Source organism: Parasteatoda tepidariorum, chromosome 3, assembly GCF_982258835.1.
Source record: "Parasteatoda tepidariorum strain Cologne lab strain chromosome 3, Ptep-v5.0, whole genome shotgun sequence".
In the NCBI taxonomy this organism is placed as follows: Eukaryota; Metazoa; Arthropoda; class Arachnida; order Araneae; family Theridiidae; genus Parasteatoda; species Parasteatoda tepidariorum.
The window spans coordinates 82,012,618-82,032,138 of NC_141757.1; the positions used below are offsets into that span (position 1 = coordinate 82,012,618).

Consider the following 19,521-nt stretch of genomic DNA (forward strand, 5'->3'; position numbering starts at 1 on the left):
TCGCGTGAATATGAATCGTGCTGTTGGATTTTAAAATCGCGTGAATATGAATCACGATTTTGAATTTTAAAATCACGTGAATAAGAATAGCGCTGTTGGATATTAAAAACGCGAAAATACAAATAGCGATATTGAATTTTTAAATCGCGTAAATAAGAATCACGATGAATAATTTTTAGATCACGTGAATACGAATCGCAATGAGTAATTTTTAAATAGCGTACAAATACGAAAAACGAGATCTGATATTACAACTGTGTGATAACGAATCGCAATATTGGATTTAAAAATGCGTGAATGCGAATCGCGACGTTGGATTTTAAACTCGCGAGAATACAGATCGCGATATTGAATTTTTAAATTGAGTGAATAGGAATTGCTAGTAGGATTTTTAAACAGCGTAAAAAAAGTCGCAACACATAAGTTTTAAATAAGTTAAATACGAAAATCGATGATTGATATTAAAATCGTCTGATTAAAAATCGCGATTTTAGCATATTCCAGCGCAATTCCTAATATTTAAAATTCCGAAAATCATATATCGGTGGTCGAAACGAAACACTTAAGACTCCTTTCCACTCTACAGCGGAAGTCGCGGGAATCCGACTATCGTTTTGGCGGCTTGGGTTTCTCTAATTGGACTCCCTAAAAATTTTAGTTTTTGGAACATGGTCGAAAATTTTAAAAATTGGGAGAAAAAAGCGGATTTCCGTTTTTCGTGGAAGTCTTTCATCCCTTGGAGACGTGAACGGCAAAATGATCTCCAATGACTCACGGCAATGCGGATTAATATTTGAAACTGAATTCAGGTTTGCCAAATTTTGGACGTTTTGTCTCAGAATGGCGCAGCTTTGGCAGAAACTGAGCTGAATGTCGCAAAATGGCGCAGTTATGCCGTTTTGTCTCAGTTTGTCGCAAATGGCGCAGGCGTAGCATCCCTGTATTAGATTTAAAAAGCAAATTGATAAATGTTTGTTTAAAATACTTCCAACATTACATCATTTAGGTTGTATAGAAATAAATCTAAACACTGGGTATTTATTTTAAAACACCTTTATTAACAAATATATAAAGCAGTGAATGTAACATAATTCTGATTTGTAGGGGCGAATTTTTAACTTTCTCTAAAAAATGTTAACCACTGTAACTTTTGAAGGTTTCCATAGTAATTTTCAAAGTTTACCATAATTAGGGCAAAACAATATCTCTTCTTAATCCTCTCATACTTTTATGTATATTTTTCCTATTTAACAGCTTTGTCTCCATGGCATTAAGCAGAAAAATAATAAATAAAATAAAAAATTTAATAATAATAATATAAATATGATTAACTTAGACTTAAGCAGGAAAAACATTATACAATTATTACAAAGGTAGATTTCGATTAACTATTTTTTTTATTTCTATTAACCTAACAGTTTAATATAGTTTAAGGGAAAGATAAGGAAGAAAAATAAAATTCAGAATGTCAACTACAAACATTAATACTACTTTAACTTTGTCTAAAAATTAAATTTGATAATTTTGCTTTTTCAGTTTGTATAAAAATTTTGAATAATCTTAGAACTTAAAAAAAAAATTTTTAAGCTCAAATCTCAATTATTTTATAAATTTAAAAATAATAATAGTGGTTTGTAAGTTGAAAATATAAATAATTTTTAAAGATCGTTTAAACTTAAACTGTTCAATACATCATATTACATGCATAAATTTTAAGGGTTGTACTCTGTGGCCCACTAAGAAAAAATAAACATAATACCTATAATTCCATTTTAATAGACAATTCACAAAAAATTATAACATTTTGTAAAGCACATTACACAAGCGTAATTTTTTATTAACAGTGACTATTTACATAAATCAGGTTTTATAGTTTTTTTTATGGTTATCATCCTCCTGAGGATAAACTGAATGAGGCCTTAAGTCTCGATATTTCCCTTGTCTTAATCTTTCTTTCAAAATATCCAACCTCTGCCAGCTAAAGCGATAGTTGTCTGGTTTATGAAGACATGGGTATTTTGGCATAGGAGGTTCTTCTTTGAATGGATCAACTGTTTTCAGACGCTTTAGAAGTACTTCTTTCTTCACTTCTTTGGGGTCTCTGTATCTGTCCAGGTATCTGCAATAATTAAATGAAATTATTAACTAGGCTGTGGGAAAGACAACTATATCTTTTTAACAAGTTTTTTTTATGGCTTTTAAACATACACAAATCATTGTGTATGTTTAAAAGTCATTGGTGTGAAGAAAAACTATATCGTTTTAACAAGTTTTTTTATGACTTTTAAACATACACAAATCATTGTGTATGTTTAAAAGTCATTGGTGTGAAGAAAAACTATATCTTCTTAACAAGTTTTTTTTATAAGAACAAATGGTTTTTAAACATACACAAATCATTTCAAAAGTATATATAGTTTAAACAAATTAAGAATAAAATAAACACTATTTTTTTAATATTTAAATAAGTATTTGCTAATTAATTTTTTAAAAAATAAGACAATGTTTTTGGTTATTGCCAATAACAGGCATTACTCATACCTTCTAAATAAATTACCTAATGAGTTTAACATAAATTACTTCACTATATTACATGAATGAAGAAAAGATAATTATTATAATTTCAAAAAATAATTAATCAAATCAAAGTAAAAAATAATTCAATGAAAAAAAAAACTTCTATTTCCCTTTCATATTATAAGTAGAGGTGCCAACTTTTTAAACTGGTTATTGGTAATCAGCGATACAATAATATGTATAACATAGACAAAACTCATTTTAGCGCTATTCCCATGTGTTTTTACTACCTAATTTTTATAGCTATATATCTAATAATAATATGCATAAATCTACTATTAATAAAATATTAACACTAGAAAATCACTTTTTTTCAAGAAATCCCTGTAAGCAACATAATCTCACAACTCTGGTTAGTTAAGGAAAAAAAATATCTTTTATAGATTATTACAAGAATTCTCAAAAAATCTAATTTTTATTACTAAACTGTAAGACTAATCTTGACTAAGAAATCATAATAATTATAGATAATGCATAAATCGTAATAGTTACTACCTCTGTGAAGCAAATCCTATTCAGAAAAATTGGTCACTACTCGCAAACATTTTCGTACTATGTATATCACCTTGTAAAAGTGATGTATGACGTTGGTAATTGTATACCTCATTAAATAACTACAAGTAGAATTTGTGCCACCAATAACTCACTTTAGTATGTTTGAAATGCAGGAAGTTGAAGGTTATGAAAGCTCTTTAAGTGTAATATAAAAATAATATATTAAACAATAACTTCAAAATTGGAATAATACTCTAAGAATAACAATCACAAGTTACAACTAAATTTTAAAAGAAATTGTATGCAAAAATTTTCATTTAATTCCCATAATTTTCTTCATCAGTTTAATTTAAATGTGGCCCATTTGTTTTAAATCTACGAAAGACTCATTTTGCCATAAAATTCAAACAACACCATTCACTCATATAATAAAACAAAAATATTACTTAGGTGGGAAAAAAATGAGCTGTTTGGGATGATTCAAATATGGAAATAAGGAAAATATAGAAGAAAAATTCATGCATTATAAAATTAGTAGTCACACTCATTGATTTGAATTTGATTAATTTTCATAAACAAACTAAATAATAAATTATGGGGGGAACACAATGAAATTTATAAAGTATATTCTTTAAATTTTGGTACAAAAATTAAATAGATGCACCAAATTTCTTTTTTTTTAACTTACAAATTGAAATATTCCATATGAGGAAATTGAACTTGAGGTTTGTAATACATAGGTTTCTCAATGTATTCAAAAACAGGCTCTTGCATGTCTATAAAAAATAAAAAAGAAAGTACGATCAAATATCAATTATGGATGGAATACTATGTGCAAAAATATAAACATTTTCAGAACGCTTTTAATATTACAATAGAAACTTCATGATTCAAAAATAATTGGGTATCCTACCTCACACAACCTAAATTTTTAATTAAAGAAGTATGCAATTTTTATAATTTATCTGCATCTCAGAAAATTGAGATTACTGAATATTTAATACAAAATTAATTTTTCTTTTTTGATCAGATATCTTAATTTCTTTGACAAATGTGTCATTGAATGTTATATTTGCAGACATCTTTTTTGTCTTTTACAGTAAATTGTCAAATACAGAGATGATTTCTAAATCCATAAAGTAAATGCTTTAATCATAAAGCTAATAATGCAGTTTAAAATTTGCTTATCATAACAAGAAGATGAATTTATTTTATCATGTCCCATGTAGACACCCCAGTAATTTTTTTGGAGCTGGCACGGCATTCCTAAACTTTAACCATTTCATTTTTTAAATCAAACTTCGTTCTTAAATAGTCAAGTTCTTGTATTCATAGATGTTTAAATTTATTGAATATACAAAAAATGAATAAATGCGAATTTATGAATTTGCATTTTTATTAGAAAATTGTCTGATTTCTCCCGGTGCCCTCTCTGTGCTATGCAACACAAGTAGATTATTTTATGGGTTGACTTAAAAAGTGTTTACCACCCTCCTAGCCTAAAGTGACTTCATATCAAAGTATAAAAGTATTTAGCACTACATTACCGACGCAAGGTGTGATACTAACAAATATGTTGATAGTAAACTTTTAGATGATGAAAGGGGTTTCCTTCTTGCATTATTAACTAAAGTGCGATAACTTGTATATTATTTACAATCCCTAATGAACTTGGGGGGAAATTTTGCATCATTAAAAATGGCAGCATATATCGGGAAATGAGAAGAAGAAGAAAAAAAAAAAGAAAAACCAAAAAACTGAATATGGGTGAGCATTGCAAAAGTATTTGGATAAAAGGAGGTCAGGTAATTGGAGTTCATTGCATTTGAAAATCTGAATTCATCAACTAGTATCAAAGTTAAGATATTAATTGAAAAATTAAACTCTAAAAACTACTTCCTAAGCTGTGGAAAAACATGTCAAGTAATATTTTAAAAATAATAAAATCTCTGCAATTAAAAACATCCTATTAAGAACTGTAAGAAAACAATATTAATTCACTTCAAGCAATGTTTGAGCAGAAAAGAATGTTTCATAAACAGCTTCCTAATACACTGGTTATCATAAATTAAGGAAAATTCACAAAAATCGCGATAACTCAAGAAATTACACATGGAATTTTATGAAACTTACCCACAATATACAACACATAGTAAGGTATTAAACAACATAAAAAGAAATTATCAGACATTAATAGTAGTATAGAAATTAGCACATGTATAAAATAAACAAATTGGAAGTATCGGTTTGCAATAGAAAAAGTACCTTTAATATGGAATATGATTGCCTCTAGAAGCAATACAGCACAAACAGCGATGTGTGATGCTTTCAATTATGCGGTCTATCAGTTCAATAGGAAGTGAGAGCCATTGCTCTTGTAAAGCAGTTGCAAGCGTGGCAAGGGTCTGAGGGGGCGGATTGATGGCAGATACACGCCTCCCTAGAGCATCCCAAACGTGCTCGATAGGATTCAAGTCCGGGGATCGAGCTGGCCACTCCATGCGAGTAATTGTTTCCTGTTGAAGATAATCATCAACAATGCGAGCTCTGTGTGGTCTTGCATTATCGTCCTGTAACAGGAAGCAATCACCAATTGCCCCGGCATATGGGCGCACATAAGCATCAAGGATGTTGTCTCGATAAACCTGAGCATTCACGGTTCCCCTTGGAAAGACATGGAGGTATGTGCGCCCTCCTAAGGATATGCCTCCCCAAACACAGACACTGCCTCTTCCGTATGCATCTCTTTCACGGATGTTTGATGGATGATAACGGGTCCCAGGTTCTCTCCATATCAAATAACGTCTACTGTCACTTTCTAGACTAAACCTGGACTCATCCGTAAAGAGAACAGGCCTCCATTGATCTGACGTCCAGTGGACATGTTGTCGGGCCCACTGCAAACGGTCTCTCCTATGGCGTGATGTGAGCGGCACGCAAATGGCTGGTCGTCTCGCATACAGACCACCTTCGTGGAGCCTTCTGCGCACAGTTGACGTTGACACCAACCTTCCGGTGGCTGCAGCAAGAGAGGATCTAAGATGTGTCGGAGTAGCGGTTCTATTCCTGCGTGCACTTAATGTCAAATATCGGTCATCGGCACTGGTCGTAACAGTTGGCCGTCCTTGACTGAACCTCCTAGATGCCGAATCTGTGGTTTGAAATTGCCTCCAAAGTCTATGAACCACAGATGGACTCACATTTAGCCATCTGGCCACTTCTGATTGACTCTGCCCTGCCTCTAGTCTCCCGATGGCTCTCCATCGTAGTTCTTCAGGCAAATGATGCCTAGAGGTCATTATTACGAATTGGCTATCTCAGATTTTCAATGTCGCAATCACAGTAAAATTTGTGTGCTTTCTCTCAAACTTGGACTTTTATGCTCCAGGCAGATGACGTAAGCCGAGTGCAGCGCCACTAATTTGCATATTGCAATTTTACTCAGCTACTCTTAGTGGACAACATATGCAAATTTTGCACGGTTTGGCTTACTTTTGAAAGAGTTATCGCTATTTTTGTGATTTTTCCTTAATTTATGATAACCAGTGTATATTTACCAAAACATTACCCAGGAAGTTATTCCTAATGTTATTATAAATATTATATTTGATGATTATCAACAAATTATCAAGAAACAAAAAGCTTTGAAATTTTGAATCAAACACTATTACAAATGAAAAAGGAACAGTTCAAGATAAAATTTGCAGCCTCCTATTTTAGTCTTACAATATAGGAATCACCATGAACTTTCTCAGAAACATTTTTTTTTAGTGATAATCATGATAACTTTAAATCTTTTTTTAATAATTTTTAAACAGTAATATTATGGAAGTAATAATTATTAAGTAAATAAAAATTGTGCGAAAATTATTCTAAGGACAAATTATTCTTAAGATTAATGACATAAGTATTTTCAGATAACAGAGTTTATAATTAAAAACAGTAGAGCATATAAATCTAACAATAATAAATGTTGCTTTAAATATTTAAAAATAGCATATATTTACCACTCAAAACATACTTTATTTATACTTACTAAGAACATTATGAAAGAAATCAGTCAAAGATTCATCCCATGTACATTGATAAAAAGCCAACCCAGCTGGAGTTAAAAAATCCTGATGTTCCTTGTAAAAATCAAATGTTTTAAACGTTCTTTCTTCCAGATTTAAACTAAATGGGAAGATTAAAGATAAATATGAGGTAATGAGAAATTTGAATAAGAAATATATTTGTTAATTAAAGTCAAAAACAACACTGAGGAAATTTAAATAAACAATTAAAACTATAAGAAATGGTTTTAAAATGAAAAATTGCTATAACCAAGTATAAATCTTCATAAATTTTTTTAAAAATATAAACTATGTTAACACAAAATTTTTTGTAAAGAAAACCTATAAACATGGTAATTAGTTAATTTTTAAAATAATATGTTTAAACTGAGCTAAAGAGTTAACTGAGTATGTTTAAACTGTCTAAACTGAGCTAACTAGAGCTGAAGATTAAATCAATGAAGAATACTCAAATACAAAAAACATGGACACTTTTTTTCAATTAATTTAATCTTTTATAAACAATAAGTTTTTATAAACATTTTATTTATTATCAAAAACACATAATAGTAATAAAAAAAAGAGTAAACTATTAGTTTTATTGATAAAAGAGAACAATTCCTTTAACTAATAAAATAGAAAATGCAAAAAATATAAAACATGAAAGATTTCTTCCTTCAGTAGTAAAATTGTTTTTAAACAGTTAAAAGATAGTTATATATAATAACAAAGCATCTATTTTAAAACATTTATTGAAACATCAACTTCTTATGACTTTTAATTCACTTGCAATTTAAGATAATTCATAAGAATTAGACAACAATTACAAAAATATAAACTACAAATGTGAACATTGTAATTTTCATTTCTTTTACAAACTCAAAAAGAATGATGCCTTGTTTAATTTTATGTTACAATAAATCCATATTGATGATCGATTATGGAAAGTCTGGAAATTATCCTCATTATGTTATGATTTAATAACAATACTGCCGCATATGAACAACACATTATCACAGTTTAGAGCAAAAGATAGATGGTGGTAGTTATTTCCTGACCTCCTCACCACACTTCTTAAATACCCATGCACATCCTAGCTTTGAAACTACCTAAGACATTACATTAGAGTGGATTTTAAATCCACTCTGAAAAACTGACAGGATGAGTGAAGGTGCAAACATACAGCCAACATATGTATCTTATGGATCAAATTAAGGTCAAAGTTTTAAACAAATACTCTACCCACCCCACTGTCTATGTGACTAAGGAAATAAAGTGCATAAGTATATTTTATGAACTTACCATGGAGATGCTCTTTTCAATTGTGAAAAATCAATTACTTTATTTTGTTTGTACAAAACAAAGACTAATCGGTGATATCCAGTCCCTCTCATTGGAAAAGGTCTTAAATAATCACACACAGTTTCACCTGACTTTAGATCACCACCTTTAACATTTCCTCTGGAAAATAACAATAAAAAATTAATCCTACCACAAGTTCATACATAAATAAATTTTCGGATATTATGAAATATATCCAATCAATAATTTGTATTCTGCATACTTATGCAAAACATAACTGTTCTTATGAGCCAATTATTATTATTATTATTATTTGTATTCTTGTATGGAATGAAGTTTTTTGTGAAAGCAATTTACAATAGAGAAGTGCAATTTAGAGTAAAAAATAAGATAAAAAAAGATAAAGGACACTAAGATAAGAAGACAATTTTAAGTCTATAAAAAAGTAATAAACAAAACATCTCACTATATTAATGATCTCATACAGTAGTGCAAAAAAAAAAAAAAAAAAAAAAATAAGAACAGATATTCTTCAAAGCATACTAAAATACTATTTTTTTCTCTCTTTTCTTATAATCTTACTTAATATAAAATAAATAGGAAGAAAAAGCTTTTAAAAAAAACTTGAAAATGAAAACAGTAATTCTAAAAACAATAAACATTTAAATATTATGAAATGGTGATTGAACATAAATGAAGTAATTTAATATATATATATATATATATATATATATATATGTAACATTTGGCCATTTATTTAATCTTATTAATTTTAAAATAATGCTTTGATAAAAAGTTTAACATAAAAAAAAATATTAGAATAAACTATGCTATAACAGTACTACTGATAAAGTTAAATAAAGCCAAGGAATACAAATGCACTGAGTGATGCATCATTAGGCAAATGAATACAAGAGGTGATAAGTGATGCTTCGCAAATGTGAAGTAACACAAGAAGATGCGAACTGATACAACGAATGCCGAAGGATACGGAATGTGCTAGACAGGTTATCAACAGTCTAACTTGGGAGTCGGAACTCTGCAGTCAGAACGAAAACACCATGCAGATGGTTTGTTGCTGGGTGCAACTGAATTCACCAAGCATTATCTGAATTCAACATGTTTTTATTATTCATTAATTTTAAAATGTTTTTATAAATTTTTAGCAATTTTTTTATTTCAAGAACCGTGCTATGTGTGTTGATGTTGAGAATGTTGACATTGTAATAGTGGCTTGAACGACAGTGATATAACAAGGCAAAGAAATTATAAAATGAATATCTTTTAAAATATATATATATATTCAATTATTTTACTTCAATGAATAATTTTGTTACTAGATAGGAAAAAAATAAAATACTAACATGAACCAATGTAAATATTCAGAGTTTGGGTCAAGCAAATGACCATCAAGATTAGTAAGAACAAGTGACCATAAATCTTCAGGATTACTTTTGAATGAAACATGAGGGACGGTTACAACCTAAAATATAAATTAAATTTTTTAAAGTTTTATTCAATCCATTAAATGTAAAAGAAGAAACAAATTAAATTATTTCACTTAAAGGTAATCCAGAGGATTTATGTGACCATAAATCTTCTGGACTATGATAAAGTAATACATAAGAAACACTTATAACTGAAATAAAATTTTGTCACTAAAAACTAATGCAAAAGATAATTGTGATTATAAGTCTTCTGAATTCTTTTAAATGACACAAGAGGTATTTATAACTTATATACATAAAAAATTACTAGTACTTAAAACAATAAAATAAGCAATTTTTTCTGTAAAATGTTTCAATAACAAATAAAAAAACAAAGAAATTATTTGACTATTATTAACCATAATGACAAATAATTAGCACCATGAAAAACTTCTCAATAACTTTCATGTATTGGTTTATAAAATATGGGAGAAAATCCATTTGAAAAATATAGAAGAATTCAGATACAAAAGATATTTTATACTTAGAAATTTTTTCTCTATTTTAATTTCAAATAGTTAAAGTTTTCTTAATTTCATTAGTTCATCAAATGTAATAAACAAATGTATAACAAGCCGTTTAAAAATACACAGTTGGAAATTAAAACAGTTGTAATGCTTTTATTAGAGTTGGAATAAAAGCATAACATGTTTAATTAAAATAATACTTTTTTTTCCAAAAAAAATATCTAACTCAACATAGTAGTACACTATATTAAACAATTGACCAATCTTATAATTCCAAATACTTGTACTTTATACAATAAAAAAACTAAAACAATGAAGGAAATAATAGATGTTTTTACATACATCTGAAGCCTGCAAAATATTCCCCATGTAGACAGGGCTGACACTATCTTCATCATAATCATATGATACACGCAAAGGCAAGCATGGTGTAAAAAATCCATGGTCATAGAGATGTTTAAAAATGCCATAATGATCTGCAATATTCTGTAAATGAGTGGGTCCATCAAACATCATCCAATCATTTTGAATTTGATCTAAATCTATTTCATCTAATAATAAAAAATAGCTAAATTAAAACATTTTTATAATGAAAAACTTTAATATAGATAAGAGACAAAAGTAAACAGAATTATATTTTTAATTAAAGAAAAATATTTAATTGAAAAAAAAAACTTATTTTATTTACCAATATTGAAACTAATTTCACCTTCCTTATACCCTTTTCTCAACAAATAATTGTGATGTTTGGAAAGGCAAGTTGGTAAAAAATAAGATAAATAAATAATTAAAGGCAAAGTTTGAAGACACAAGAGCCAGAACTGGCTATGATGAGACAAGTGTGATATCACATAATCAAGGCAAGGAAATTCAATGGCGTTCATAACTAAGTTTTACACACAAAAAAGGACAGAAAATTAAAAAAAATTATTGGGAAATTCTAGGATTACACACAAAGAGGTTTATCACAATAGTGATTTTTCCTTCATAATAATGATTTTTACCAATTTCTTTTTGGAAAAAGATTGTAGAAAAATTTTTTAACTTTTGGCAGAAAAAATTCAATGTTTCGATAAATTGATTATAACTTAATTGTTTTTAGTATGAAATGAAAAATATCAATTTGGTCTAAAAAATTAAAAACACATGTCTATAGCTTTTTTAAAATAAAGAAACATTTGAAAATTTTCTTAGTAATTTTTCTTTAAATAAATTGAATTATAAGAGGTTTTCAACTTTCTGAGAAGCAAAATTAATTTTATTCATTTTAAAAGAAAAATAAATTAATTTATATCAAGAAACATAAAAAAAATCAATTATTCTATAGTTAATTTGGCAGTATAAGTTTAGCTACATTTATGTATACAAACTCAATATTTAATAAGCTTTAATGGTTCTTGAACCTAAATAAAATAAACATAAAACTAAATGGAAATAATAGAAACTGCTAATTACTTTGCATAAAAAAAATAATAAATTATAATTAAAAAGTTTCAAGGCACTTTTATCTACAAACATCACACATTTTTTTCCCCTTATTAGTCAATTTTGAACATCAAATAATAACTTGGGTAATATTTCCCTGTGTAAAATCATCAGTATCAATGAAATAAGACTTTAAAAAAATAATTTTATTTCTGTAAAATCCATATTTGTTTCTATTAAAATCAATAACTGTATATCCCAGTTATATGTCGACCAGTAACATAAATTTACTCTTTTTTATTACAAGATGGGAAATTTCTGGCATGTTGGGTGCATTAGTCAATCGCTGAAAGAAAAAAAAAGGAAATTTATATTGTATTGTTATTGGAAATTTATACAGTAAAATCTTTTAAAATGTGGAATTTCAATTCTTTGGGTGGGGGTCAAAACTATTTTCTGTGAAACTCAGAAGATGAGGATGAAGTAAGTATTGTAGAATTTGTTGTAGAGTGGGATCTATATGAAGACACAGCTAACATTATTGAATCCAGCACAGATGATGCTCTTACTTCACGGTATGTTTCAAAAATCTTAATTGTGTCATTTTTTTTAAATGATCCTAAATAAATATTAATTATCTTATTCATAATATCTTTTATAAACTTAATTTAAAGTATAGTTTAAAAATAAATAAATAAACCTTTATCTGTACAGAAAATGTGATGAAGGACTATTCAGCTAAACTACAAGAAATATACTTCATTTTTTTAGTGTGTATAATATTTAAGAAAGAGGTAAATTGATAGAGAGTTATTCATAATCTCTTTGTTTATAATGTATTGATATCTCCCAATCAACGAATGTATAACTTTATTACCAATGTATAAGTCGACCCACTAATTTTCATGTATTTTGGGGGTTTGAAAAGTGAACTAATACACTGGGATAAACGGTAATTAAATTGGTTAAATGATATCAAGCGAAGTTTAGCTCTTTGAATAAATCATTCATAAAAGCAACTAATCATTAAACAATTTTCAAACAAAATCCAGTACACTGAAATCTTCAAGTTAAGAAATGTTTTAGGGGGAAATTAATGATTATAATATTTTTTTAAAATACATCCAGTACATTGAAATCAAAATTTCTGTGTCCATATATATATTTCACGTCTAATAACAGATCTGTGCCTACCAGGAGACATTTCTGTATTTGTACCTGCCAATTATCATCGCCAAGTACAAAACTCATGAATAGAAAAAATAATTGTAGGGATTTACCTAGGGATGGCTATGAGTTATACCATTCGAGTTAGTTCCCTTTTGTGATGATTTTTCTTCTTCTTTTCTTCTTCTACTTTCTCGTTTGCCACTGTCTCATTACCTCTAAATTTTGGCAATAGTATGGATACTGGAATGTTCCCACACACCAGCTAAACCTCTTAATAATATATCAGACTAATTGAGAACTTATTTTGCTGAATTCTCACCTGAAAGTTCAGCTATATTTTTTCTTCTTGTTAATCTATCCTTGATTGTCACCTTTCTATGCTTTTCTTTTGGAAAACCAATATCAACTTTCTTGTCCAAAACAGGATCAGGTGCATTAATTTCTATAAAATACAAATTATTATAAATATTTACTACTTGAAACTGACTAGAAGAGTCAGAAATTGTGACACAAAGTGAAAAACACTGAAAATTTTATGAGCAAAAAATTAATATCAATTTATATATCATACATGTTTCATATTTAATATCAGTGTTTTCATCTCAGAAAAAAAATGGGTGAGAATTTCTCACCCTTTCTCAAAAACAGGGTGAGATTTCAAAAAGTTAAGTGAGACTTCAAAAAAAAAAAAAAAAAAAAAAAAAAAAAAAAAAAAAAAACACCAAGAGACTTGAAAAAAAAATCATTTCTTTAATCATAATGCATTTTTAATATCTTCTAATTTTTAAAGCATTGAATATTTTTGCAGCATCATCAAATGGAAAATGTTCTACATCTACTTTTTCATCAGCTATTCTCATTAGGTTGCTCAAATGCGTATTTGTTTCGTTTTGATCGTTTCTACCCACATTTGTTTTATTTTCATTTGTCCGTTTCGGAGTAGAAGATATTGGCTTTACAAGGTATTTGTCCATCTTACATTAACGAGCAAAAAATTTGAACGTCTTACATGAAGAAACCTTACCTACGGTAAACACTTGGTTGCAGAGAAATGCGTTCTGAAAGAGGTTCCGTGGTTCGGAAGGATGGTGTTCTGTTGTTCTTAAAGGTTCTGAACAATACTGGTAAATAGGAAAGCTAGATAATGGGGCAGATTTTGAAAATAATAAAAGATCCAGGAAGAAAAGTGAAACTGATTTTATTCTAAATGGCGCAAATGAGAAATTTTTTTCAAAATGCGAGAAATTCGCGAATTTTGAAATAGGTTTATAGAATGCGCGAATTTCTCGCGGTTATCATTTTTTAATGCGAGAATATAAAAAAATATGAGAGATTCTCGCATTCTCGCGCTGTAGTGAAAACACTGAATATGATTTTTTGAATGAAGGTTTAAAATTAAATTGCCTATCAATGAAAAATATCAAACCTTTATTTATAGTGTAGTTTAAGAAAAAATTTAGTTTTTACAAGAATCACAATATTAGATATTAAAATTATGTGAACATGAATCATGATATTGGATTTTTTAAATCACATGAAGGTAAATCACAATGAATGAATTTGACGCATGCTAATAATTGGTTAGGTTTTAAATCACATATAAATACGAAAATCAATGTTAGATATTACAAATGCATAAATACGAATCACAATATAGGATTTTTAAAAATGCTTTATTACGAAACGCTACATTGGATTTTAAACTTGCGAGAATATAATTAGTGAGGGTGGAATTTAAAAATGCATGAATACGAAGCATGATAATGTTTTTTAAAATGCATAAATACAAATTCCAACATTGGGTTTTTAAATCTCGTAGATATGAACAATTCTTATATTGCGTTAATACGAATTGCAACATATAACGAAAATTTGCCTGAACAATTTAATCAAATTGGTGGATTTCCACTAGTTGGCGGAAGAATCACATGTATTTAAATGTCAGATGTGATTTTCCCAAAGATTCAAAATTTAAATTTTAGAATCTGGAACTCTGAAAATTTTATTAGATTTTAAGCTTTTGATTCCCGGAAGTATGCGAACCAATGGTCTTGATATATGAGGACTTCCGCAATATTCGAGAAAAAATCCCCGCTCATAGTTTTTAGATCCAGAAGGATGATACGAAAAACCCAGAATACACTCACCCCTGAAAAGTAAAATTATTCATGTAAAATTATTCATATAAAATATTTAAATAAACATTCATTATTCATTCATTATATAATAATGGTTAAGTAATGTCTTTAGAGGTTAAGGTGTAGAATCAGTGATCCTTTGGTTTAATGATAATTTTCATTTAGTTTTGCTGAAACCCTCTTACTAAAGACCTTGATATGCTTTGCTATCCTAGTTTTAATGACGTCACTTTTGGGTTACTACAATATTTTTACCAATATCCGATTGGTTTACTATTCCATGCATTAATTTGTTTTAAAATAGCCAAATATAAGAGAGACTACTGATTAAAACTTAGTGGAGCCTGATCTTCAGGGACAAGAAGGAACTTCTCAAACACTCTGCAGGTGCAGATAAGTCTTAGTGCTGCGGGTCACAGTCCTCTGAGCGATAGGGCATCCTGCCTGCAGATCTTTTACTTCTGAGACTAGCCATACACCCCAACTTTTATTAGGGCTCTTTGACCAGTAAATGAGGAATGGTGTCAAGGATTCACCATAGAATGCAGGACTACCTGCTACCCTTGCAGCACTAACTGGGATGGAAATCGAAACTGTCTAGGAGCCCAGTAGGACCCAACGTTGTTAGTTGGGTCCACCCAACATCAGTTAACCCTTTTAATAGATAAAAATTTCCCTGAAAGATGCAAGGAACCAGCATACTGACAAAGAAGAAAAGCATACAATGCGGAACATCACTATAAATGCACTAACTTACCTCAGAAGCTTATAATGAATTACTAGGAGTAATAACTTATTCAAATAATTTTCTTTAAGCAGAATTCTATTAAGCTTTAATGATAAGCAAGAGGAAACATTAATGTTACTAACACCAATAGCAAATTTAATAGCATTAAGTGATTAAATGAGCAAAACTCTCAAAGCTCTAATGCTCATTAGAGAGCATAGTTTAAATAGTTATATTCTATTAAAACTCTTTGATAGCCACCTGGACTGGTCAGAATCCCTAGTTACAAGCTAAAAAGACAACCAACTAAATATTTGATCAAATTAAGAACATCATAAACTCTTGCATAAAAATCCATTACTTTCCGCAACAATAAAAAAATGCCCAAGTTCTACTCTTCCTAAAAAAGTAAAATTGTGTATACCTTTAAAACTATGGTCAGATAATCCTCTTTTCTGCTCCATAAAAATTATTTGGACAAATTATACCGAAAAGACTTAAACCAACTTTTGACTTTCATATGAACAATAAGGTTTTGCGAAAACCTTTCTACCGCCAAACAACTTGTTAGAATAATTGAAAACATCACTCAAGGCTCCTATAAAAAAAATTATCAAATGTACTCCTGATGCTGGACATAACTAAAGATTTTGACTTCATTTGGCACAAGGACCAAAGTATATAAATTAACCATGAATAAAATCCATAATGACTTAATTCAGCTGCTGAATAGCAATTTAACAAATGGGGCATTCATACTTAAATTAAATTATGACAATTAAACTAAAAGGAAAATTAGTATAGGAGTACCCTAAGGGTCCATCCTAAGGTCACTTTTAATTTTAATTTACTGTGCTGATTTTATTAAACTCAAAGAAACTAACATTATTTTACGTTGACAACACAGTCATCTTAAATAGATCACTATGCCCAAATATAGCTGTTTAAAAAATAAATGCATCATTCCCACTAAGAAAAGAATGGTCTGCATGACAGAATACTTTTGCCACCAAATCTGTGACATTAATTATCAGAAGATCTAATAAAAGAAAAATCTAAAATTTTAACATCACTCTTTTTAGAAAATCAATCCCAATTGTCAATAAAATAATGAACCTTGCTCAGACACTTATAAATAAATTAAAGTGAAATGCACATAATTGGAAAGGTTTAAGGTGCCTTTCAGGCTTTAAAGCTAATTGAAGGTCCTGAATCAAAACTTGTCCTAAGAACATTAAAAATCCTATACCTACAGTGGTCCAATTATTAGCTACCAACATCAGAAAAGTAGATTTTGAAAAACATAGAATTTTTGGGGCTCTTGGTTCATAAATATGATGGAATAAGACTTGCAAAATGACCACAACAATTAGTACATTGCCCTCTTTTTCAAAGATGCAACAAATGCAATTAAAAATATCCAAACACATGCAATTAAAGATACATTCGACTTCATGTTCATCAAATTCAGGCTGACGATTGCATTTTTTTTCTCAAAAGAGTTTCAAATAAAGTTTGTATACTTTATTGAGATTAATTTCTACAAATAACTTTTCTTTAAATTATTGTTCTTATTTTATACCAAATCAGAAAAGTACCTGGGTATTAACCCGTCTGAAGCTGCGGATGTCTAAGTCATAGCTTACTAATTACTCATGTTTATTCATCTTCAATCTCAACTAACTCATTGCTACCTCGGCAATCTTAATTGAAACTATTCACTCAGTCGAATGTAATGAAACCAACTACCAGGGCGGCACAGATAAAGATCTCATATAGGTAGAGATAAACTATAAGCCATTGAGAGTCAATGGCATAAATATTACTATAAACTCACCAGCTAGTCTTTGACTTAAAGAAGGTATCTCTTCTAATGGTTTTAAGACAGTCTCACGATAATGAGCCTCTCGTTCTCTAAAAACTGGAGTAGAAATTTTATGTTTATAGTAACCCAAAAACCTTGATTCTTTAGCTCGTGTAAAATTTAGAAAAATATTTTTGATCCGCTGCTTCGTAACAGAAGTTTTTAAAGTTTTCCCAGCGGCATACACAGCCGACATGTTTAATATTTGTTTTTGTTTAAATAAAACGCTTTTGACTACTTCTCTTTGCCCGTTTCAAGTCTCTTAGAGACAATAACCTAACAGCCTCATCAAATAAGGACATCTGAAGTCATTTACATAATTTTTGTAGCATTCTCGCTGCATACAATCGCAAGTCAATGCGATGACTCGTACAGAGAGTGACTCGTACAGATATTCTTACGCACTAGCTTTATCTGAAAATAGATAGGCACTTTATTTACTTCGAGGACGAGGATGATCCTAAGACATGCAATTCGCGATCACAACGTTTGAGTGCGCCCTCTAGCGGGAGCCTGAAAATATCGGGCATTAGTTCTATCATAATCATTGACAAAGACGGACGCCATCTTCTTATTTTAGCAGCAAATAAGAAGCAAAATTTCCCTAAGGAAAATACAGAAGAACTTGAAAAAACTAACCAGAACACGCCAACCAAACATTGTAGCAGAACACGCCAGACATTTAAAGAACAATTTCTCAATAATTTTTACCTTTCTATTACCAGCAACATAACTTCCGATTTCATGATCGCTTGCTGTTACAGATGTGTGTATTACAGTAAAATAATTTTTTGTTTTCAATTCATTACAAATTAAAGTGAAGTCAACATTGCTTTCGTCATTCCAATGAATAAATTGAATTCAGAACTTACAAAACTGTAATAGTTATAGAATTCGCGATCGCAACGCTCGAGTACGCCATCTAGCGGGAGACTGAAAATATCGGACATTAGTTCCCACAAAGCCATTGGCAGTGACGGGTGCCATTTCATTAGCAGCAAATAAGAAGCAAAATTTCCCTAAGGAAAAGGTAGAACTTCTTGAAAAAACTAATCAGAACATGTCAAACATTGAAGCAGAACACGCCAAGCATTTGAAGAACAATTTCTCGATAATTTTTACCTTTCTATTACCAACAACATAACTCCCAATTTCATGATCACTTGCTGTTACAGATTGTGTGTATTACGGTAAAATAATTTTTTCTGTCTTCAATTCATTACAAATTAAGGTGAAATCAGCATTGCTTTCGTCATTCCAATGAATAAAAAAGAATTTAAAATATGCACAGAACTGTATAATATATAGTTATAGAATATTGTTCTTCTTTATAGAATAGTATATATTTCTGTATCTATATTATTCGTAAAACAACAATAAAGAATCATCCGAACTACTTGAAATAGATTCATTTGTGCCGATTTTTAATAAATTTGTATCGTTTTCTTGGTAATTATTTTTTTGTTTTGAAGGAATAATTTAAACTAGAATTCAGCTATTCTGTTTTTAAGCTACATATTCAAATTCATATCGAGATCTTACATTTATAAAATTTTGATGTGTGGTATGTTATCTAAAAGTAATGAAGGGATAATCTATGCATATATTATTTGAAAATAAAATTTTCAAACGAAGAACATTTCATTTGGAATTCTGCGGATTTTTAAAACAGGTGAGTGTTATGATTTTTATAATAAAAAATTTGCTTGTAAATATTTTTTTTTCCTATTTGATGATAGTTCTCAACAGAATGGTTTTTTACGTCTGATTAAGAAGTATAAGAATAATAAAAAAAGAAGCAATTGGAAAGTTCTTAT

At 29.3% G+C, this 19,521-nt stretch overlaps 1 protein-coding gene across 1 annotated transcript; it reads right to left on the reverse strand.

Annotated features, from left to right (window-relative positions):
* Nucleotides 1-1,756: 1,756 nt before the first annotated feature.
* Nucleotides 1,757-17,954, reverse strand: mRpL38 (mitochondrial ribosomal protein L38). Its single transcript, XM_016063052.3, has 8 exons — nucleotides 17,678-17,954; nucleotides 13,295-13,417; nucleotides 10,723-10,931; nucleotides 9,791-9,909; nucleotides 8,427-8,585; nucleotides 7,109-7,245; nucleotides 3,761-3,848; nucleotides 1,757-2,119 (listed from the first exon to the last, which is right to left on the reverse strand). Exons 1-8 carry the CDS (start codon nucleotides 17,898-17,900, stop codon nucleotides 1,861-1,863), a joined length of 1,317 nt encoding a protein of 438 aa, XP_015918538.1. The 5' UTR covers nucleotides 17,901-17,954; the 3' UTR covers nucleotides 1,757-1,860.
* Between the last annotated feature and the right edge of the window lie 1,567 nt (nucleotides 17,955-19,521).

Excerpts from the sequence above, each read along its gene's own strand:
- mRpL38 (XM_016063052.3), bottom strand. The coding sequence starts at position 17,900 with ATGTCGGCTGTGTATGCCGCTGGGAAAACTTTAAAAACTTCTGTTACG. Across the intron at positions 7,246-8,426 it reads TTGAAAAGAGCATCTCCATG|TTTAAATCTGGAAGAAAGAA; the intron begins GTAAGTTCATAA and ends CTTCCCATTTAG. Across the intron at positions 3,849-7,108 it reads TTTCTTTCATAATGTTCTTA|ACATGCAAGAGCCTGTTTTT; the intron begins GTAAGTATAAAT and ends TATTTTTTATAG.